Source organism: Zingiber officinale, chromosome 11A (genome assembly GCF_018446385.1).
Source record: "Zingiber officinale cultivar Zhangliang chromosome 11A, Zo_v1.1, whole genome shotgun sequence".
NCBI lineage: Eukaryota > Viridiplantae > Streptophyta > Magnoliopsida > Zingiberales > Zingiberaceae > Zingiber > Zingiber officinale.
Genome location: NC_056006.1, coordinates 81,323,440 through 81,345,567, shown reverse-complemented (window position 1 = coordinate 81,345,567; position 22,128 = coordinate 81,323,440). Strand labels below are relative to the sequence as shown.

At 43.3% G+C, this 22,128-nt stretch overlaps 2 protein-coding genes across 2 annotated transcripts; both read right to left on the bottom strand.

Moving 5' to 3' along the window:
* Positions 1-14,888: 14,888 nt before the first annotated feature.
* Positions 14,889-17,112, bottom strand: LOC122031890 (beta-1,2-xylosyltransferase XYXT1-like). The gene is made up of 4 exons (XM_042591099.1): positions 16,714-17,112; positions 16,554-16,631; positions 16,329-16,403; positions 14,889-16,243 (listed from the first exon to the last, which is right to left on the bottom strand). The coding sequence occupies exons 1-4, from the start codon at positions 16,838-16,840 to the stop codon at positions 15,045-15,047; spliced, it is 1,479 nt and encodes a 492-aa protein (XP_042447033.1). The 5' UTR covers positions 16,841-17,112; the 3' UTR covers positions 14,889-15,044.
* A 2,707-nt stretch (positions 17,113-19,819) lies between these two features.
* Positions 19,820-21,799, bottom strand: LOC122032442 (alpha-1,3-arabinosyltransferase XAT2-like). Its single transcript, XM_042591731.1, has 3 exons — positions 21,466-21,799; positions 21,315-21,368; positions 19,820-21,168 (listed from the first exon to the last, which is right to left on the bottom strand). Exons 1-3 carry the CDS (start codon positions 21,608-21,610, stop codon positions 19,970-19,972), a joined length of 1,398 nt encoding a protein of 465 aa, XP_042447665.1. The 5' UTR covers positions 21,611-21,799; the 3' UTR covers positions 19,820-19,969.
* Positions 21,800-22,128: the final 329 nt, after the last annotated feature.

The following is a 22,128-nucleotide window of genomic DNA, read 5'->3' as shown; positions in this document are numbered from 1 at the left end:
ACTCTATTGTAAATGAGACTTTAGTCTCATATTGGACGCTTCAAGGCATGTTAGTTAATTTACATTGATTCATATGCATTGAGAATGTAAACAAATGCATGGAGAGATATTTTCTTTTACACGTGGGTGCGCAAGGGTTGCAAATCTAGGGCTCAAATTGCACCGAATCATGTTGACTCGTGTGCGGACATGACATGTGCAGTCTAAATGTCAGACCGGTCTTGACAGAAGCCTTCGATTTGCTCGGTCGGACTCTTCACTCGATCTGCCTCTTTGCTCGGGCACGACCTGCACGATTCAAATGCTAGATCGGTCGGGGCAAAATTTGTCCAAACGGACCAATAAGGAGGCTACGACCATAGGCAAAAGATTACACACACGAAAGGCTGAATCTCCACCTACGTTCCCCATCTCCTCTATCGTGCAATTTTTGCTCGATGAAGTATCCGTGATAGCAGTCGGGTAACTCTCAGTTCGTCGTGACCATCAGTACTTGATGGGAATCACGGTTTATCATTGTATTCTGGAAACAGACGACCCAAAAAATCTTCGAAACACAGCTAGAGGTGGGGTGAATGTGTTTCAAGAAGACTGCATTCGTCGTAGGCCACGGTTTACTCAGTTCACTCGTCCGACCACTTTCTAGACTTCGCTCTACTGTTCGGCAACAACTCTCTCAGCAGAAAGCCTACAACTCGCTCGACAGAAGCATTCGATTCGCTCGGTCGGTCTTAAGCTTCGCTCGGTCGGCCACTTTGCTCAGTCGGACACTTCACTCGATCGGCCTCTTCCCTTGATCAATCTCTTTGCTTGGTCGGATTTAAGCTTCACTTGGTTGGCCTAAACCTCTACTTTCGATAGATTTTATCTACTTTCGGTGAGCCTTAACTTATTTCGTCCGGTCGGTCACTGTGAAGTATATTTTCAGCACTTGGCAAATATCAGTTTTTGCTGACAGTCTGAGATTATCAACTTAGGTCATTTCAATAGATAAGTTGAATTTATTTCATATAATTTAAATTCAACTAAGTCTCCGAAAATCTCGGAGTATTATTTTTGCTAACAGGTTAACCATTAGAATCATACCTCGCCTTTCCTATCCTGTTGGGAAATGCTCACTCTTTTGCAATTATATGTAAATTTATCTCATAATAATTATTCTTTGTTTTCTCCTCTCAACATCGTATCACTCCTTTCGTAATCATTCTAGCTCCACAAGGATACTTGATGTGGAACAGCAAAGCAATCTTTCATAGAAACAAAATCGTTTAAAGTTTGTTTCTAAGGCCTAGATCAAGTTTAGTCTTTTTTTTATTATTAATCTTTGCCAAGATATTGAGGTTATTTTCATCTTTACAAAATTAAAGTTTTGAGTCTATTTTTTTTTTAAAAAAATGATTAACCAGGCTGGGTAACGTCGAGCCTGGGGTAATCAGTCCGGTCCCATAGAAGTTTCCCACCGACCACCAGGATAAATTGAGAAGCGCTCGTAATGGGCAGCCCAGGAGCCCAACATCCTTTAGTTGCGTGCCCCATTTAGAGGAAAAATTTCTATAAATTTGTCATAGCTGAGGTTCGAATCTAGTTTTGAGTCTATTTTAACACCTATTTAAAGTTGTTATTGAGTAAATTTTTTAATCAATAATAAAGTTTCAACTACACCATTCTATTTTTTCCAAACGACGAGTTTGGTTGCATATTTCTCGGTATTTTATTGAATCAATAAGATTTAGAAGATTAATTTTAGCATTCGTGTTCGAATCAACAGAATCAATAGCTTTCGCTACACTAGTTGGTATCAGAACGGAACTGATTTTGTATCATCATACTGCCAATAAGACATCAACGCATTGACAACGTTCACAAAGTTTATGATTGTGATATGGAGCAACGGGTTCGAAAGATGATTAACAAATAACTTGAACTAGATGTGGACTAGCTAACGGAGAGGATGACAATGATATTGGAAAACTAAAATAGAGGACATTTGGTCCAACACAATAACTATCAGCCGACATACTTAGAAATGGAGAGGGTAATGGTGAGGAGGACGTTTATGATGAAAAGGTTCCCCATAGGTGTCACGAAGTAGTAGTAGAGGAGGATTATAGGAGTTGGGAGACGGGTATGAGAAGTGATATTCTCAAGTTTCATGTCACTTTACAACTTAAGGAGTTTTTGAACTAGCTAATTAACCTCTATAGAGAAGATTTTGGATTTTAAATAGGTGCCAGAAGACATGTGTGTGCCTCTGGTTACAACTAGACTATATGGGAGAGTGATTGCATGGTGCCAACAATTGAAATTGACTTAAAACAGATTAGGTAAGGCAAAAAATTACAAATTGAAAGAAGATGAAGAAGTATATGTGGGCAATCTTTTTGTCATACAATTTTCAACGGTTAATGTATCAAAGGTTGTAGAACTTGAAGCAAGACATTTGATTAGTAGATGAATAGACCATCGAATTTTTTCAATTAATTGCTAGGAACGAAATTCACAAAACTGAAGATTAATTGGTGACACGATATATTGGGGGTTTGAACTATTAAATTCAGGATACTATGAATATGTTCGACTCCGTTTCTGTATCTACTACACATTAGAGAACTTTGTTGGTGGAAAAAATCATGCATGAATGTAATAGTGGTTTTTATCCTATGAACACTGTTAGTGGAGCGCCTAGCGGTGTGGCTGCTGGGATTAGTAAGGTGTCAGTCAAATTAACAAAGGAAGTGACAGTAGTGGTGAAATAAGGTGTTTCAACTGTGGAGAGATTGGGCATAGGCAATCGGAATGTAAAAAGACTACAGAAAAGAAAGCACTATTTGAGGAGAATGATGATTGTGAAGAAAGCATATCAAAGTTCACTAGACCCCGTGTATGATGAGGAGGCCATAAACGAAGTGTTATTGGAAGCAGATGTTGAAATGGCATTGGTCGTTCAACGTTCCTATTTAATGCCAAAATCAATAGTGGGTGATGATTGGCTGTGGAATAATATGTTTAGTCGACGGGTACCATCCTTGGCAAGGTTTGTCATTTGTGTTTGATGTTGGAAGTGTAAGACCATTACGCATGTGAGAGGGAGGGAGAGAGATTGGGGGGTGTCACATGGTCTTAGAAAACTTATCTTTTTAGCTTTATAAAATAAGTATGCAGTGGAAAAAGTTAAACACGAAAATAGAACAAGCACACAAACTCGATCAGTTTTACTTGGTTCAAAGTCTTCGATGACTCCTACTTTAAGACTTAGGTCTCGCAGACCTATTGATAAGTAATCTACTAATAATCTCTTCCGAAACCGCTGGAAGAGGAAATTGAATACAAATGAACAAAGCATAGTGTAACAACCTACACTTTCTTTAATAATATAAATGAACAACTTAATTTAAATGTTACCAACAGCCGAAGTAGAAGCGGGATCGCTCTGTGTTGGTGACGGTCTGTCGACAGCGATCAGATGTCTTAGAGTAGTAGCGTAGAGGCAGTTGGTGTGTTTAGAGTTGCAGATGAGTCGTAGCACTTTTGAATTAAGTTCTGTTCCAATGCACTGCTCGAACACTTCTTTTAAGGAGCATTAGAGCGCCTCCAAGCCTCTCTGAGGCACCTCCAATTGCAGGCTTTATGCCAAACAAAGATACTCCTTATCATCTACGAAGTCTCTACGTTATTCGATCAAAGGCGCCTTCCATCGCCCAACTCAAGGCGCCTTCCTTTGCATGGAAGGCACCTCGAGTACTGTTCACCCAAAGTATTTTGTGGTCCTTTCTCCCTGCAAAATGTGTTAATCCAACAAAACAAAGTATACCCTACAAGATAAAATTAGCACAATAAAAATAGCAGTATTAATTAGATCTTGTCTATCTGAGACCAGAATCTAGTCAAAGTCTCAATTTAGGTTTTTAAAATGGATCTAAATTGGACTTGCACCTAAAATCCCAAATTGAGACTCGTTCTCCAAAGGATTTACCTTACTTACTATGCAAAATCGCTTGATTTTTTAGCCCACAGTCTCGTGGCTTTTGTTAGGTCCGCATCTTATTCGAACTCATTGCACCAACTGTGTCCTCCCGGTGTCTACAGCCAAATTTCTTCCGCTAGATATCAGTCACTCACTTGACCCTAGACTTCATGGAACAACTATCAGGTCCTCCAAACCTAGCTAGATTTCAGCCTGGTGTCAGATTAATTAAGTCCTGCATACTTGGTAGAAAGATTAGACCACACGACACATCTAACTTTAATCCATTCGTTATTCATCAAAACTTAGGTTTGATCATTTGTGTCAAATGCACCAACAGGAAGTTGTGAAAATATTATGTAAGTTGAAATCATGCATCAATTAAATATTCAAACCGGAAATCATCCTAAGCCTTACAAATTATCTTGGCTTAAGAAGGGTGGTGATGTATCAGTGTCTAAGAGGGCTTTTGTTTCATTTTTAATTGGTTTGGAATATAAAGATGTTGTTTGGTGTGATGTAGTAGCTATGGATGCTTGTTACATATTGTTAGGCAAATCTTGGTAGTATGACAGAAGTGTGTATCATGATGGGCAAGCTAATACTTATAGTTTTATGTTTAAGAGAGCAAAAATTATGCTACTACCTTGTAGACAAACGGTGGAAACCTAAACCATCAGATGAAGTTTCAATTCTCTTATCTTTAACTCAATTTGACGAGGACAAGCACACTACAGACCAAAAGCGTTGGCACTTGGAGTTTGATGTTGGAGATTTTGTGTGGGCAATTTTGTCTAAGGATCGTTTTACTGATCATTTTATTGCTGAGGAGTACACCAAATTATCAACTAAAAATTTTGGTCTTCCCAAGATTGTTAAGAAAATAAACCCCAATGAATATCGTTTGAACCTACCTAGTCATATTTACATTGTCGATGTTTTTAATGTAAATCGTGTGATTCCTTTACATAGTAATTCTTATGATAATGATTTGGCCAACAATTCAAGAGCGAATTTTCTCTACTATGAGGAGAATGATGCAGAACATCAAAGCAATCTAAAGGCAAAAGAAATTGTTTAAGGCCTTTTCAGAAGCCTGGAACAAGTTTATTATATTTTTATTAATTTTTGCCAAGTTAGGGTTTTAAGGTTATTTTTGTCTTTACAAAGTTAGGTTTTGAGTCTACTTAAGCACTTGTTTAAGTTGTTATTGAGTAGTTTTTGATCAATAATATAGTTTCAGCCGTGCCATTCTCTTCTCCCAACGAGTTTGATTGTTTATTTCATAGTATTGTGTTGAATTAATAGGGTTTAGAAGGTTGTTTCCAGTATTAATTTTTGAATCAACAGTTATATCAATAGCTTTCGTTGCATCAATATTCGATTTTATATTCTTATATTTTATATCAATAGTCATTCTCTTCTCCCAGCCGTGCCATGCCTTCATCGTTTCTTCTCTTTTATTTTTCCTTTTCTCTTCTTCCCCATTTCCTTCTTCTCCTTCTCTTCTCCAATGGTAATAAACCTTTAGTTTTCCCTCTCTTCTTCTCAAGCACAAGATATATCTTTTCTTCTCCTTTCTCTTTTCCAGGAAGCAAGAAACGCAGCATCAGTTGCTGCCATCTTCCAGCAACAAGAGAAGCTCTCGCATCTTCTTCTTCTTATCGTGTTTTCTAGGGTTTGTTGGCACCACAAGAGTAACCATGTTTTGCCTTACCTTGCTCTTTTTGTCGATGTTGAGCTCACTGAAACTAGTTAAGGTTGCTAATGAAGAAGGTAAAGATTTTCTCTTTTGCTTCTTCCTCCATATCTTCTTTGCTCTTCTCTTTTTTATTTTTGTACAAGCAACTCTTTTTTCTCCTTTGTCCAACCACAAAAACAAGCGGAGTAAGTTGTTTGTTCCTCCTTTCATGTTTCAATTGAAAGAGAATTATAAGTATAAACTTTATTTTATTAAGTTGCTAGTTTGGATGGTTATTTAGATTGGAATGGAGGTGTCACACCCCATTACCAGTGATGGACATCTGTGTTGCTTTCAAAGAAAAAATTGAAAACAACCAGCCTCATTAGTGCAGTAATTGCAAAATAAACCAGTCTTTTCATTTCAAAATAAACGGTAAACTATTCATATTATTCGAAGTAATTAAACTACATCCACTTAAATTTGAAAATCCCATATTGCAACGGAATTCTAGAAATCGGTAATCAAGACTCACTTGTACTCCATTGAACCCATCCTATTCGGCAATTTCATCTCTAATGGAAAATTATGAGATTCAGTGACTGGATAAAATAGTCAGTGTTCGCTTGATGATTTTCAATAGTAAAAAAATGATTATTACTCCTAAAAACTAAAATAATATACATAGGCGACCAAATCATGTTTCCTTTATGTTAAGTTAATATCAACTCTCAGAACCCTCTTCTGGAGGGGTGAAATTGATGTAGAGTTCAGTAGTTCATTAGAAATGTTGAATACACTTCTCTGCCTGAAGATGAATGACTGCTAATGATATACGCGGAAGTCGCACATGATTGTGTGTCGTTAGCTTCCGATTGAACGTCCAGTACGCACGCCTGAACTAACGCGATTCCGATCGTATACGGTCGCGTAGTTTCGAGGTGTATATATATAAGCATCCACAATAATAATGGGACAACAAAATAGTTACAAATGAATACTCTCGATCGCTCGGCCGTGCTGACTCAGATAGGTTGAGGAGTTCTTGGGTCGAATGAGCGGATCACGATGACATAGACCTGAGAATAAGCGTCAGAGTCACTTGGTAGTAGCGCCTGTGGCGGTATGTGATGATACATGATATTGCCTCAGACCAACGTCATCGATCAAGCTTACAGAAACACCAGGGGGCGAAACAACGATTCGGACCGTGACAAACTAGTGTACCGGCACGGAGGCATACCTGCTTGCGTGGTTGGATACTACTGTGATGCGATGATAATGACGACAGTTGGCCCTCCCCGTGAGTTGCGGGCGCAGCGGCACGATGGTGGCCGCCGTGGGGCTTCACCGCTGGCTCGCGGCACTGTCGGCTGGCCTGAGGCGGAGAAGCAAGAAAGCAGCTGCATATATCTGTGGAGAGGTGGCTGTGCGGCACTCAAGCAAGCATGGGCATGGCGGCATGGCCGGCATCTCTCGCCTCGTCTCTCGCTCGTGCGGAATAGAGAATGGCGGAGAAAAGATCCCGCGGTCAAAGCGGGTCGAGGAGAGAGGAGAATGAGGAGGAGGGTCGAGGGGAGGAGGATGGTAGTCCTCAAGAGAAGATCAAAGAAGAAGCGTGGCAGAGAGAGGAAGAAGGCGTGGACGGTGAGGCGACACTGGCGACACCAAGAAGGCCAAAGAAGGCCTCTTGATCTCCTGAAACCACCCACCAAAAACTGAACGACCTATTGCGCCATCGGATCGACCACTTAAAAGCCAAACTAATTGAGGGCAAACTCAAAATACCCTCTTCCCAATGCTCCAGATCTGAGCTCTCTGTCTAAGGAGTCAGGAGGCGGTAATCTAGCACCGGCAGTGTTGACACTGATGCTGATGCTGCCTTGAGTGTCTTGAAAGCCGTTAGCAACGATCGGTTATAACTGCAGAAATGGGTCGGAGCGATAACCGGGATCAAGCGAGCGGAGCAACCAGTAACGACACGAAGACGGCGCTGCAGTGTAAAATTTGAGTAGCCTTGGCCGTCCGCCGCGTAAATAACTAGGGTCTGGATGTCGATGATGGTGTCGATCGTCGTGTGATAGTTGAAGTCAGATGAAGCCCTACGGGCGTCATAAGACGTGCGAGCATGTGGTCGGAACGACCCACGTACTTCGGGATTGGCGAGCGGCCACATTTATTAGAGGGCTCACAGTCGCATGCCCATACGATCATACATGGATCGTACCGAGTCGTTGGTACGACGATGGAGTCGGTACTGTCAAACTTTGAAGTGTAGACAGGTGGAAGTTCGTACCGAGTGTGAAGTCAGTGAGCCGCGGCGTTTATCTTTACGCGAAGCATAGGAGAGCATAGAGCCCGTCGGAGATATCACGTCCAAAACCAACGATGGTCCGTCGTGGTCACAAGGTAGGCTCTCGAGAACAAGAGAGATCAGTGATCACCGTGGTCCAGTAAGGCGTCTTTGGCCACCGATGTCCGAGCGGAGCAGAATCTCGAACACACCGACCCGGCGGGGGATAGATGTCTCGACGACTCAGGAGGGAGGGAGATAGGAGACTCGAGCACCGTCAGCAGGACTGTCACTCACTCGAGAGAAGAGGGAATATCAAGTGGTGATTGGTGAGATAGACTTTAACAGCGGGGGAAGACTGACCCCAACGACTGAGAATATCCCTACCGAGTACCGTAACGGCTGACGCGCAAGGTCAGCCGAGATAAGATCGACCCGGCGAGATTCGAGCCAGAGGATAGATAGACTCGGTTAGAATCGGTCCAAATAAGTGGTCATTGGTGGTCAGCTGGCTGGTCTCGTCCGTTCCTAGGCCAGCCAACGCGCCGCCGATGTAGAGAGCGGTGGGTAGGTGACTCTACGTCGCTCAACATCAACGCGGGTCTTCAAGTTTTTATAGTCGGTTGACGATCTAGGTTTACGGCAATAGCGGGACGGTTTTATACCTGCTTCGACTTCTAGTCTGCCGCCGATCCATTCGTCGATACTTCCTAACGTCATCGCAGACGCGGCCTGCCAGCAGCCGTTTTATAGGTCTGATTCCTACGATCTTCATACCGATTCCGACCGGCCTGATTGAGTAACAAGAGCGAAGGTTTAGTGTTCATCGTAGCTCGCCGTCTTCAAAAGCAGATTTTTATAGTTGGCGCCGGGTGGACTCCAGAGTTTACGTCACCGACTCTTCCGGAATTTATACGCTGTCGGAGTCTTCAACTTAGCTAGGGTCTTCTAGTAGTCAACGCTTTCTCACGCTTTCCGTCGACTTCAAGGTACGACTCTAGTTTATAATGCCTTCTATACGGCCCGGTGTCTCAAGAGTGACCGACTATTGCCCAGCTCCGGGTTTTATAGTCTAATGGCCTCTTAACACGATGCCACAATTGACGCAAACCCGCCCGCTCGCGACAAATCGACTTCCACATCTTTACCGCTTGTCAGCATATCGCGCTCGAGCCCGTACGGGGTCTTGCCCGCTTCTTATGCGTCCGGGTAATCCATCCAGATGAGCTCCGCCGTGGCGACGCTGGGGTCTTGTCTTCTACAACGCGCGACTCTATATTGTCACTCCGTTACTGACGGCCTGGGTGAATAACCTACAATGACATATACACTACCGGCAAGACTGCTTCTTCATCGTGGCTCGCGGCTCGGAGTCGATACGCGTTGCGGCCGTGTTCAAGGCATAATATGCGGGTGCAGCCCGACGGTTTTGACAATATGCCGGCGGGTCTTGTGGTCATCCGCGGTCTTGGTCTTCGAATGAGGTATAATATGAGGCAATAACGACCGTCGGGTGGCCTGCTATGTGATGACTCTGGTTCATATACTGCACGATACGCCGAGCTTACGAGTCTTGTGGCGACAACATCGACTCTTGCCCTCTGGCTCTGAAGGGCGCCCGAGCGTGGCCTGATCCTTTCGCTGGCAAGTTGCTCGCGTCCCTGATCGAACCGGACCCGGGCGCGTTGACCGCAGCAGCCGGGTTGGCCTGACCTCTTAGAGGATCGCCAGCCTTCAGACAGGATACTCAGAGGTCTCAAGGTTCTCTCCCTTGTAGGCATCGAGCCCGTCATAATGCCAAGCATCGATGTCAGCCAACGACAGGTCTTATCTTGCCCGCAGCGTCACGTACCATATCGGGGTCTTGATCAGGTTCCGGCCAATCGAGCTGTTTGGCCACCGGCACATTCCTACGTGCGTTGACGAGCGGACCACCGCGGTAATGCGGATACATACTGGCGGCAGTGCCGCACTTCAAGCAGATGCGTGGGTTCGCTTGGTACGAGCCCGGTGGAGCCCATGCCATACCGCGGCACACATCGCCGAGGCACGTGCGATTGTCAAGGCCGGGTATAACCGACGCATACGAATCGACCCATGCTTGTCCATCCATCACCGTCGCGAGACCGAGTCCGACGGTTCAGGACAATACTGGACAGGGGCCCGGTGTCTAGGTCGGTATCGCCCCCTGCCCGAACTACACGACATCGAGCTGGGGGGCTTATCGTGCTCGACAACACTTCCGCAGAGCCGGTGGCTGGATAACCGACAGCTTGAATCCTCGGATGATAATATATCGGAATGTTGTCCTCGCCCTCTGGCTCCGCTTCTGGGTCTTGACAATTGAATACCGATAATATGCTCGGATCGTTCTGAATCTGGAATATGCGACCGCCAGATATACGCGGTCCGTAGAGCAATAATATGGCGCTATCGTGAGTCGCTCCTAGGGGCACTCGTTGGGTCGAGTCGTATATAACCTCGTCCGTAGCAAGAGCTAGATGATATATCTACACTAACCATAGATTGACTACTTCTCAACCTCTCAACGCCAATACCGGTGAGGACTGCTGATATACTGCACGACTCATCAAAGCCATGAAGATGGTGGAATTCGGTTCCGGTTCCTGGCCGGTTGGACACTGGTGTGTGTCTCTTCTCCGTCTGATCTGTTGCTCTAAGTCGAGAAGACTAACTTGGTTCTCGAAGGTGTTAGCATCCCATCGACGCCGGATGGTGATTCGTCTTGGAAATCGTCTCCGATATCTTCTGTCACACAATGCAGGTCGCCTCGAGTCTGGTACTTGTAATTGCGGGTAGGTCATGACATATAAGCATCCACATAATAATAGGACAACAAAATAAGTACAAAATGAATACAAGGAGCCACGGCGCGCTCAGAGGTGGATGAATATACCGGTGGTGCAAATAGTAGATAAACGGTACTGCACCAAGAGGATTAGCAGTCGCTCCACGTGTATGGATCCGTGGATGATGCCTTCAACATTGTCTACCGAGGCGCCACAACCTAGTAACTCTGGTAGGAACGAGGCGCCTGACGGCACCACGCAGGATCCTTAGGGAGACAAAGTACAAGGAAGGTGGTCAGACGGGCTACTTGCAGAGCGAGAGATAGGCATAACACGACACGCTCCCGATGGATAGGCAGTCAGAGATTACGCTACCTGGGACACTTGACAGACAGGAAGCTGTGTTGAGGAGTACACTACGGGGAGTGACAATCGCTATGGGCATGACACCGATACCGGGGGAGGAAGAGCGACTGCCTATATCCTGTGAGGAGAGGAGGTGTAGCGTAGCGCTGGCCATGGTCTCTCCTCTCCGCCGATTGACGACGAATGAAGAAGGGTGGGGTGAGAAGAGGCAAAAGACAGATCCCTTTGGTGAATGTCGGACGGTTCGAGATCTTTAGAGATGAGGAGGAGGTAGAAGTGTGCACAAGATAGTAAAGCGAAGGCGAGAGAAGAGATCCGGTCGAGGGAGGAGCAGGGCAGGAGGAGGAGAGGAGAAGTGGCATCGTGGGGGCGGATGGGAAAGCGAGGCAGACAGTGTTTTGGCCAAGATATCCGTGGCATTTGGAGGTAGCTCCTGCTAGCGCAGCGGCAACCACCAAACCGGTAAAAAAAACCCTCTTGGTAATAATGCTCTCTCTTAAAACCCAAAACCTAATTGAGGCAACTCCAAATGCCCCACTTCCTCTCCTTAATTAGAGCAAATTCCAAAATGGCCCTTCCTCACACGGATTCAGCCTGTCTCTGGTCCGCGTCTAATCGACGTTAGCCGGAGCTGACCGCGTCTAAGTGGAGCGAGCCAGAGTTAACCCCATGCGAGAATGATTGACCGAATGTCCCGTCCGAGAGAGGGTGCGCCGATAGAGTGAGAAGTCTTAAAAGTCCTGTTCATTGTACGCCCCCGTCCCCGGCACGGTCCCACGGAAAGGCTCGCGGAACACGAACGAACATCGAGGCCTACGTACTCCGCTCGCATCCATAATATATGTTAAATGTAAATAATATAATATACAATTCGACTCGGGGTGCTCCTGCCCTGGCGCGCCGACGGTATTTGGTGACTCCTCGGGGTGTGGACTCGGGGATGCTGCGGACCCTAAGGTCCGTGTGTGAACCAGAATGTTGTCCAAATCAGGCATGTGACTGCCGTGATAGGATCGGTCGATTCGCAGGGACGATCGCATCGCCGGATGACGAAGCTCTTATTCATACGGCTTAGATCGGATCCAGGTAGCACTGGTAAAGTTAACTAAGCGGCTTAGCACGCACGATGCCATACTATCACTCACCGCCGGCGCACTAACAACAATAATCAAAGCTGTCGAAGATGAGCAACACACACCCCACCAATGCGCCAGTCGACTGCACAAAGTTGGGGAAGAAGGCGCGAAACGGAACGCGACGTCAGCCCCGTAAGGGCTCCATGTAAAACCTCAATGGCGCTTGGGGAGGAGTTGCCGGCGCCGGCAGTGAGGGCTCCTCATCATGGGGGCAGCCTCTCCTCGGTTCGGGCTCGAGGGAGAGATCAGCGGCCCGGTCCGCCCAGTGAATGAGCGGCTCAGCGACAAGGTGGCGCTTGTTGAGTGTGGTGTTGAGGCACAGAGCGTACCAGCAGTAGGGCTATGGCGACAGGCAAGGCACTCGAGGAAGGAAGCGAGGAGGAAGAGGCGGTGGTGGGAAAAGAGGAGAAGAGAGGTGGCATTGGGCGCCGAGAGAAAAGAAGAAGGCGATGGCGGGTCTCTTCGGCGGCGTCACGTGGGGAGAGAGGGTCGGCGGGCGGGTGTCCGGAGGGCGAGGGGGAGTCCCGGCGGCCAGCGTGGCGAGGAGAGTGGGAGAGGAGGAGGGAGAGTGAAGAAGTAGGCGCGGCAGCCCGGCGAAGAGTGTGAGAAGAAGAAAAATGGCCTAGTTCTTTGGCGGCGACGGAGCAAAAATGCAGAAGCCTCCCAAAAAAGCCTCCTCTGCTCATGGTCTACAGTACCCTAAAAGGGTGCTACAACGATTTGACCAAAGTGCCCTCCTCTTTCCTCCTAATTCCTCCCATGTCCTTAACACATATCCACATCACCTAACATTTAGTTCATAATTAATTCAATGCTCCAAAATAATAGTAATAAGTAATTTTCCGTAATTGATAATAACAGTAGTGGAACAAAATAATTTTTAGAAAATAAAACTATCACTTTCAGAATTCATAATTTGCGTAATAAGCCCACTTACCGAAACCTTTGGAAGTTGATATGGAGGTGGGAAAGGGGCCTTCTTGAAGTACACTTTTCCTTTCATGCCAAAACGATTCTGCTGAGGGTATGTCTTCTCTTCCGATCAAGTTTTTCTGTAACTTTCCCATGGTTATTTATAGAGATGAAGTTTTGATCTCTACTAATCCCAATATCTTCACTAACTCCACTATCTCCAAAAACACCCTCATCTCTACTAACACCATGATCTCCACTATCCCACATCTCTATTATCCTATTCAAATCGTGTGGTATTTACATAAGGTCTCATATGTAGAAATGTTAAATATTATGAGGAAATGATAATACAAATAATTTTTTCAATTTTGAGTCATAGATAAAGTCCGAGAATCAATGGATCATTGTTTTAACTAAAATAAAATGTTAAGGTAGAAATTTTCAAATTTAAGTTCATTTTTAACTCCTTAAATTTGATATTTATGTTTTTAATTTGTGAAAATCGATTTACATTAATATTTAAAATTTTAAAAGATTTCAGTTTATTTTTTAAAAGCATTTTATAGTTTTTAAAGTTGAATAATTTGATTTTGTGTTGTATTGATTTTTAAAATTTATTATATTCGTATTGAAAATCTTAGCGGCGCCACTGATTTCGATTATATATTCTCTGAACTATTTAAATTTAATCAACAAGTGAATACAGAGAGCACCTGGATTTTGGACTGTGAACATCCAGAAATTGTGCTGTCATAAATAGACGGACTCACTTGCAGCAAATGATTTACTCCAAGTTCAAACTCCTGATGGGCCTTCATAAAAGAATGCTCCAGATGCCAAAAAAACTTATTTATTAATTTACTTTAGCTTTAAAGCTTAATAGAAAATATAATCTAATTTAAAATACAAAGCATTGAGTCAGGCTCTTTTAATATTGAATCATATTTAACATTTTTTATGTAATTAAAAGTTTGAATTTAATATCATGTTGCAAGGAAAAGAAAGAATCTAATCCCACCTAATTAAAAGTCTGAATTTAATATCATGTTGCAAGGAAAAAGAAAGAATCTAATCCAACCTAAAGTGCTGAGGTGGGATTCTTCTAGTATTTAAAAAAAAAAAAAATCTACAAAACTAAAAGCGTTAAAAATTCTCCCCTTCATTTTATTTGTGTTTCTTTTACTAATTTATTTATTATATATATTTGTAACAGAAATATTTTAATTTAGTTTTGAGTTATTTTTTGAACCAAAACGTAAATAAAACAATGCGTGCCCTATGCTCGAATTAAGCACCTCTCTTTAATATAAATCAGAATGCACTGCTTTGAAAAATAATTTGATTTACTGGCTAAACAACTTCAATGATACAGGTTAATATCATAATCCTTTATCTTAAAAAATAAAATTAACTAATTACAATCCAATAGAGGAACCATTAATCTGCTCGTCCGCCAATGATTAGCTGTAGTGCGCCACAATGTGTAGGTCTCTCACAAAAGAGAAACTTGTGAGAAACTTTCGGCAAACTTTACCAAAAGAGAAGACGCAAAAGGAAATGAAAATATAAATAAATAAATAAATTTGTGCCGAGTATCAGTGCCAACGCATGCACTTGCTAAGTGATTTTCCAACTGGCAATACTTTTGAAGAGATTCTAAATGGGAAGCTATGAAGCTTTTAGCCTCTTAGACTAATAATTCAGCCAGCCAGCTCGCAATTGGTTCTTGGATTTTGAAGATCTAGTGACGAATTTGCATAATTACAGAAGCTAAATACAGTTTAGGATGATAAAAGAAATTAAGAACCAAACCAAAAATCTTGCTAACAGAGTTAAATTTCTTGCGGAATTCCTTGGATTTCTTTGTGTGAATGTGTTTCTATTGACGGAGATGATCGATGGCTTTGATCAAGACCGGCCTGAACCTGTCGACGTCGAGCTTCACGTTCTGCTGGTGTAGGTAGATCTTCCCCATTTTGAACCAGCCTTGACGGTGGATCGACTGCGGGTCCGTGAACACCGGGTGATCTCTCGGATACGACTCCAACAGCGTGCTCTCGTCCACGCTGACGCCGTACTGCAAGTAGAGCAGCCCCGAATCCCTCGCCGGCGGCCCGTACGTGTGCTCCGCCACCCCCTCCAAGTCGCAGCACGGCGCGATCTGTATCGCCACCGCGTTCGTCGGCAGGAACACCAAGTTGGTGAGCCCTGCGCCGTGCACGCCCATGATCACGTCGCACGAGTTCACCACCTCCGCGAACCCGGCCACGTTCCCGAAGTCCGCGTCGGCGAGCACCACCTCGAAGCCCACCGCCTCCGCCGCCCGCACGATCTCCGGCACGTTGGTGAACCGCCGCGTGCCGTTCCGCGCCACCAACAGGAGCCGCGCCCGCAGCTCCGGGTGCGCCCGAAGGCTGACGGCGCGATCCCGCGGGAGCGCGTACGCCTCGCGCAGGAATTTGGTGAAATCGAGCATGGAGATGCCGTTGGGCGCGCGGGCGGGGTCGATGGTGAGGTCATTGTGGAAGCGTAGGTCGACCAGGGCGTGCGGCCGGCAGTGCACGTCGTCGCTCTTGTCGAGGTCGACGAATTCGTACCGAGTGAGCAGCTCGAAGATGGGTTGATACTTGCTGAGCCACCACGACTGGATGTTGGTGATCAGGAACTGGACCTCGCCGTGGAACTCGTGCGCGGTCAGGAACAGGGGAAGGAGCACGTCAGTGAAATCGTGGTAGTAGTTGCCGGTGAAGCCGCCGAGGGCGAAGACGATGGCGGGGACGGCGCTGTTGACGGTGCACGCGGGCGCCGCCGTAGCGGTTCGAACCGCGACCTTCTCTACGTTGCCCATGTGTTTGCGGACGTAGGGGACGACCATGTACTCCTCGGCTTTTCGGTGGGCCGACACGAGCACCACGCCGGCGGTGGCGGCCTTCTTCTTGCCGTGGATTCTGACATCGCCCTTCAGGTCGCAAAACTCCGTTCTGAAGTTGGAGAAGTCGCAGATTGAGTCCGTTAATTGCGGCTTCGGCATCTCAATCACTTGGGTCGTTTCTTTCTTCGGAAGGAGACTCTTGTCACCTTCAATCAGCATAAAATTCGTCACGTAGTGTTACAAGATTTGCTCAATTTTGGCAACTTTTAATCGAATACAAAGTTCAGTTACCTGGTTTCTTCGGTTCTCTGTTATTGTCGTCCAAACTCATAAGGGAAAGCTGCTCCTCTGCTTTCTTTTCTTTTTCTGGAAAGTAACAGAACTCAATGAATGAAACCAAAGATAACACAGGCTGTAGTTCTTTGGCCACTGGAGAAGAGAAGCTATGCAGTTGCATACGTATGATTCTTGCATTGTTGCAAATTCTACACAAGCTAGCTCGGAATTAGCTTTTACCTGGCTTTACTTGCCTAATCTCGCCTTCTGCCTCTTGATCAGTGCCAATCTTGAAGGTTAAAGTTGCCTGCTCATCAACTGCAAAAGCGCAAAACAAGAGAATTGCAAGGCACTAATTAAACAAAGAGAGACGAAAACAAGGCTGGAATCAGAAGCTCACCGGAGGTTTCCGACATGGAGACGAGGTAGATCAGGATCACTAAGCAGCAGCCCACAAGCAAGGCCAAGCCAAGCCTCCTTGCTTCGATCCTGCTCAAGTTCCTGACTACGGACTTCTCAAACCCCATAACGCTGCAGGTTGCAGATGAAGAGACACGAGGCCGATGCGTTGCCCCAAGGGAGAAGATATTGGGAGTGAAAGGACCAACCTCGTCCTTCTTCCTTCAACAAGAGGCTGAAGGCTCGATCGATCGGTGCTCTCCCTTCTCTCTCATCTGCTATCTTCTTGCTTTGGAAGAAGACAAATGGAAGAGCTCCTATGTCCATAAATATAAATCATCTCTCTCGGGACTTCTTTTCCTCGTTCCTTTCGTTTTCATAAGAAAACTCTAAGAAGAATAATGTTATTCCAGAATCGGTGATAATGGGAAGAGGACATAATTTTGTAGTTTTTTCTGTACAATTAAACCAGGATAGAGCTTGACTAGTCTGTTTCAGGAATTACGACTCCACCTACCCTCATCAATCCGATGTAAACTTAATTTACCCATCAAAGTGAAAAGTAAACATAGTTCTTTTCTACATCAGCTGTTTTTTTTTTTTAATGAATTTACAGATACCATGAAAAAGGATACAACTCTGCATGCCTGTTGTGGTGATCATGTTTTGTCCCCGTTATATTAAGTAAATTTAGGACGGTAAATGAATTAAGTGTTTATGAATAAGTTTGATGTTAGATTTAGTAAGAATTTATTTATATTTATTTAATATACATAAGATTAATTAAATAAATATGGTTGAATAGCTCGTTAAATTAAATAAATAAGTTTGAACACATATGTGTTCAACTCGTTAATATTATTCGTGAATAATATTCATGAACAACCTTCGTGAATAATGTTCATAAATAATATTCACAAACTATATTTATTAATAAAACTCTTTTCAATATGCTAAATAAATAATAAAATAAAATAAAATAAATAAGTTTAAATTAAAAAATTCAATAACCAATAAAACAACTAAAGTTTTTAAACAATCAAATAAACTTGAATTAAGAGTTCGATAACATCTAAACAAATTAAGTTCGAACTAAGCTCAAGCCAAGTTCGAACCAAGCTCAAGCCAAGCTTGAATCAAGCTCAAGCCAAACTTAAATTGAGAGCTCGATAATATCTAAATAAATCAAACTCAAGCAAAATTCAAATAAGCTCATTAAAAAAAAAACTAAGTTAAGATTTAACAATCATTTTATAATCTTAATTATTCAAATCGATTATCTTATTAAATAAATCTCAACACATCAAAATTTGACTTAATTAGATTCGACTGATTTACCGTCCTAAGTAAATTTACTGGGAATGGCTCGAAAAGAAGAGAAGGTACAGTGAGTGGTCCTCGTTTCAAGCATTGAGATAACTCCTCTAAATACATCCACATTAAAAAAAAATTGACCTCGAAGTTTGCTTAATGTTTCATTTTTATACTGTTCTTTCTTTCTTTAATTCGAAAAAGAGGATAAGGTCCAGTGGTCCTCGTTTCAAGCATTGAGATAACTCTTCTAAATACATCCACATTAAAAAAAAAATTGACCTCGAAGTTTGCTGAATATTTCATTTCTAAACTGTTCTTTCTTTCTTTCAATAAAGCTCATTCTGAATTCCCACTTTCATGTTTTGTCATTATACTTAACATCTCAATAGGACTGGCAGAAAAAAAAAAAGCTGCCAAGTAAAAGAATCCTAGGATTGTTTAAACGCAACCGAACAGTAATTTCCCAACAAGACGTCATGCTTCATCACATCAGTATCATCTGCAATTTAAAAAACACCATCACCCTCCAATAATTGAAGAATCGTGATTCACCATCTGCCAGTATTACTCTCGTCAGCAAGTTGCAAAGCAGTTTCAGACTTACGTCCTCTAGAAATCTCAATTTTCTTGTGCACTGGAATTAATGGCGTAATATTAATGGAGTTGAGAGATTAAATATCATTAGTTGAAGAATTTAAGTACTCAAATCATGTGTTATTGATCATTTCTTCCACCCTGTGGTTGCGTGGCAGAATAAACTTTGTTTCTGCAGAAAGAAAAAAATATAGAATATTTAAAGTTCCATAAGGGTGACTGTATAGTGGTAGGTGCAGATTTGGATCTACCACATGTCCTGTTTTTCCACAAGCAATTGCTGCCATTTTGAAATCTTAGCTCATCGCTTCCAGTTTTCACGAGGACTTTAATTTGTTTATAGTTGTTAATATTAAGTAGATGATCTTCTTCCTAATTAATCTGCTAATATAATTCAGTCACATTCAAAAGTTGATTTCTCCATCATAATTCACTTTCAATTAGGGGCAAGCTGAATTTAAATTATGATATATTCAATAATGTTACATCTATAATTCATAACCGAAGCCTTCATTACTGACTTTTCGCAGAAAGGAAATAATCAAGAGAAACTTGATTGCTAATAAATTTAATGTATATATAAATATTGTGACAAATGCTTATTAAATTGATAATAGATTTGACACCGCACCCTTCCAGTGGTGCAAAACTACGGTGAATGCAACAAGCGTGGGAACAAGTGGTTCAATCTTCTATTGCAGAAACAACCTAATTGTTCCTTTGTTCATGGATCTAGTCAAGGCAAACGTGATGCCTCATGTTCTGTTGTGAATTGAATTATTGCATCTCCATCTCCGTGATCAGACTATGTTCATTAACTTCTTGCGCAATGGCATTTTAAATGGCTCTCGTCGATACCACCAACTCCTTAGGACGTGAAAGATTTGTTGTTTTCCGTGACTTTCAGAGCATTAATTGGATGTTTACACAGGAGCAGGCTGTAGAGCCTTTTGCTCAGTAGAGCAACTCTTGTAGGGTGAGTTGCAAGATCATGACCCTCACTTCGTAGACTGAATAACAAGCTATATTATTGCGTGGGGCAGGAAGAAAACCAGAGATGGTCCTGGTATTCGAGGCCGTATATGTGTAGATGCTCGATCAAAACAGAGAAATAATGGGTGTCATTAAGGACAGGAGGAAGACCCGTGCCGTGCGGTAGCTGAATTGAAACTAATGAATTCACCGAAAGACAGTTCACATGACAACATTATATTTTGCTTTAGCCCACCTTTGACAAACTACAAAGGATTAATCAATAGTACAAATACATGCAGTTCCTTTTGTACATCTGCAAGTTCAAATTGTCTGGACAATATAGATGCTAAACTCCGAACTAATCTAGATCTTGTCTATTCACGAAGGAGCTCGCGGGCATGTGTGAGAAAACTGCTGAATCTGGCCACATCAAGCTTCACATCTTGGTTGAAGAAGTATATTAAAGTCCAATTCCTCCAGCCTTCCTTCTGAGCCTGAACAGATTTTGGATTTATGACTACAGGATCTGTAATACCATAGCGGTCGACCAGTGAGCTCTCCATGACACCTATGCCATATTGCAAGTACTTCATCTTCATCTCTAAAGTAGGCACTCCGTAGTCAGCATAGCAGAAGTTATCCATTCCTCCCAATGGAACAACTTGGATCACTACTGCATTGGTCGGGAGGAATATGAGATTAGTAAGTCCTGCACCATGCACTCCTAGAATGGCATCGCAGGAGTTCACTAGGCGAGCAAATTCAGCCAAACTTTGATTTTTCTTCATCTCTGCTACGACAGGTTCGAAGCCCTGCCATCCTACCATTCGCGCAATTTCATCAACATTAGTGAATCTTCTCGTCCTGCTTCTTGCGATGATCAGAAGTCTAGGTCGCTTCTCAGGGTTGGCTCCTTGCAGCTTAGTTGCAGTTTCCCTCTCCAATGAGTAAGTGCTCCTTATGAACCGTCCGAAGTCGAACATCGTCACACCGCCGGATCTTGCAGGATCAATGCCCATGTCCTTGTGAAATGTAATGCCCACTATGACACGAGGATAACACCGAACCATCGCATCCTTGTTGAAGTTGATAATTTCATGATGAGTTAGCTTCTTCAGTAAGAGTTCGTACTTTGTCATCCACCAAGGCAGCATTTCACTTATCAGGAACTGAACTTCTCCGTCGAACTTATGCGATGAGATGTAGATGGGAATAATTGAATCTGAGACTTCATGGAAGAAGTTGCCCATGTAGCCACCGGTTGCAAAGATGATTGCCGGAACCGTGCTGTTGATGTCACATTTTGGAGCTTCTTGTTTGGTACTCAAATAGCCTACTGACATTTCAGTGACACCGGACATGGCAGGGCGATCCCCTTTCCGAGGATGAGGTTTTATTTTCCAGGTCCCCTGAAGTTCTGTGGCACTGTTCCGAATTGAGGAAGTGACGTAGAAGATGGAGGAGGAGCTTGCTTGGATCCTGATATCACCCTCCATGTCGCATATGTCTGCTCTTCTGTCCGAAGTATCACACAAGGGCTTGCTCCGGAGATCCACATTTTGGTTGTTTGTATCTGAAACCAACCAAAATTAAGCATTCCAAATCGACACAAGAATTTCAACGACACTAGATTCATGGTTGCTCTGATTTACCATGCAACAATTTCCTCCCTCGCATTATAGATTTCATAGAAAATTTATCATCGAGTCAAGGAATTACCATTTTCTCCCGCCCTAGTAAGAAGAGATGCACGTGGCGACAGCCAGGAACCCACTGCAAAAAAATGAAGAAGAGGAAGAAAGATTCAAATTATAACCAGCTCCGACAACAAAACACAAGAAAACGTTCTGGGGGAAGAAGAGCAACTCACATGAAGGAAAAGGAACAAAATGGCCTGCAGACAACACAAGGAGGGTAACAGAGACGAGGAAGAATCCTGTGAAGATGACAAAACTCAGAGTCTGGAGCTCAACTCTGCTGAAGCTCCTGAAGAACTTGGCCTGGGTCCCCATCATCGAAGAACTCCTCCTCCTCCTGAGCTCGTCTGATCTCCACTTACAGAGGAGGAAGGCAAATTGCTATGGTTTGAACAACCCCACGGCGTAGAAAGCCAAAGCTCGTAGGCTAGTAGGCATGGATGATCGAAAGCTGTCCTTTTTCCAGTAGCAATTTACTTTCTCTCACGTCGTCACTTGTGATCCCCTTCAATTGTAATTCCATAAAAAATAAAAGAATTTGTCACTTCTACTTATTATTTTATACTACAGAATCTAATCTATTAAGATTTGGTGGCATTTTTACTATGGCAAATAGGAAACGGGACAATGCCCGGCGGCTTGGCCCAATTAATTAAAAGGAATTAGTGCGTTCATTCTGTCAATCATCTTTATAGTATTCAGTAACAAAACTAATAATAATCATAATGTCAAGATTAATCAATCTGGTCTCGTAAAAATTTTTTATTGATTATCGGGATAAATCGATAAATATACATGACGATTAATTCAGAAGTTCAGTATCTTTTGATTATATT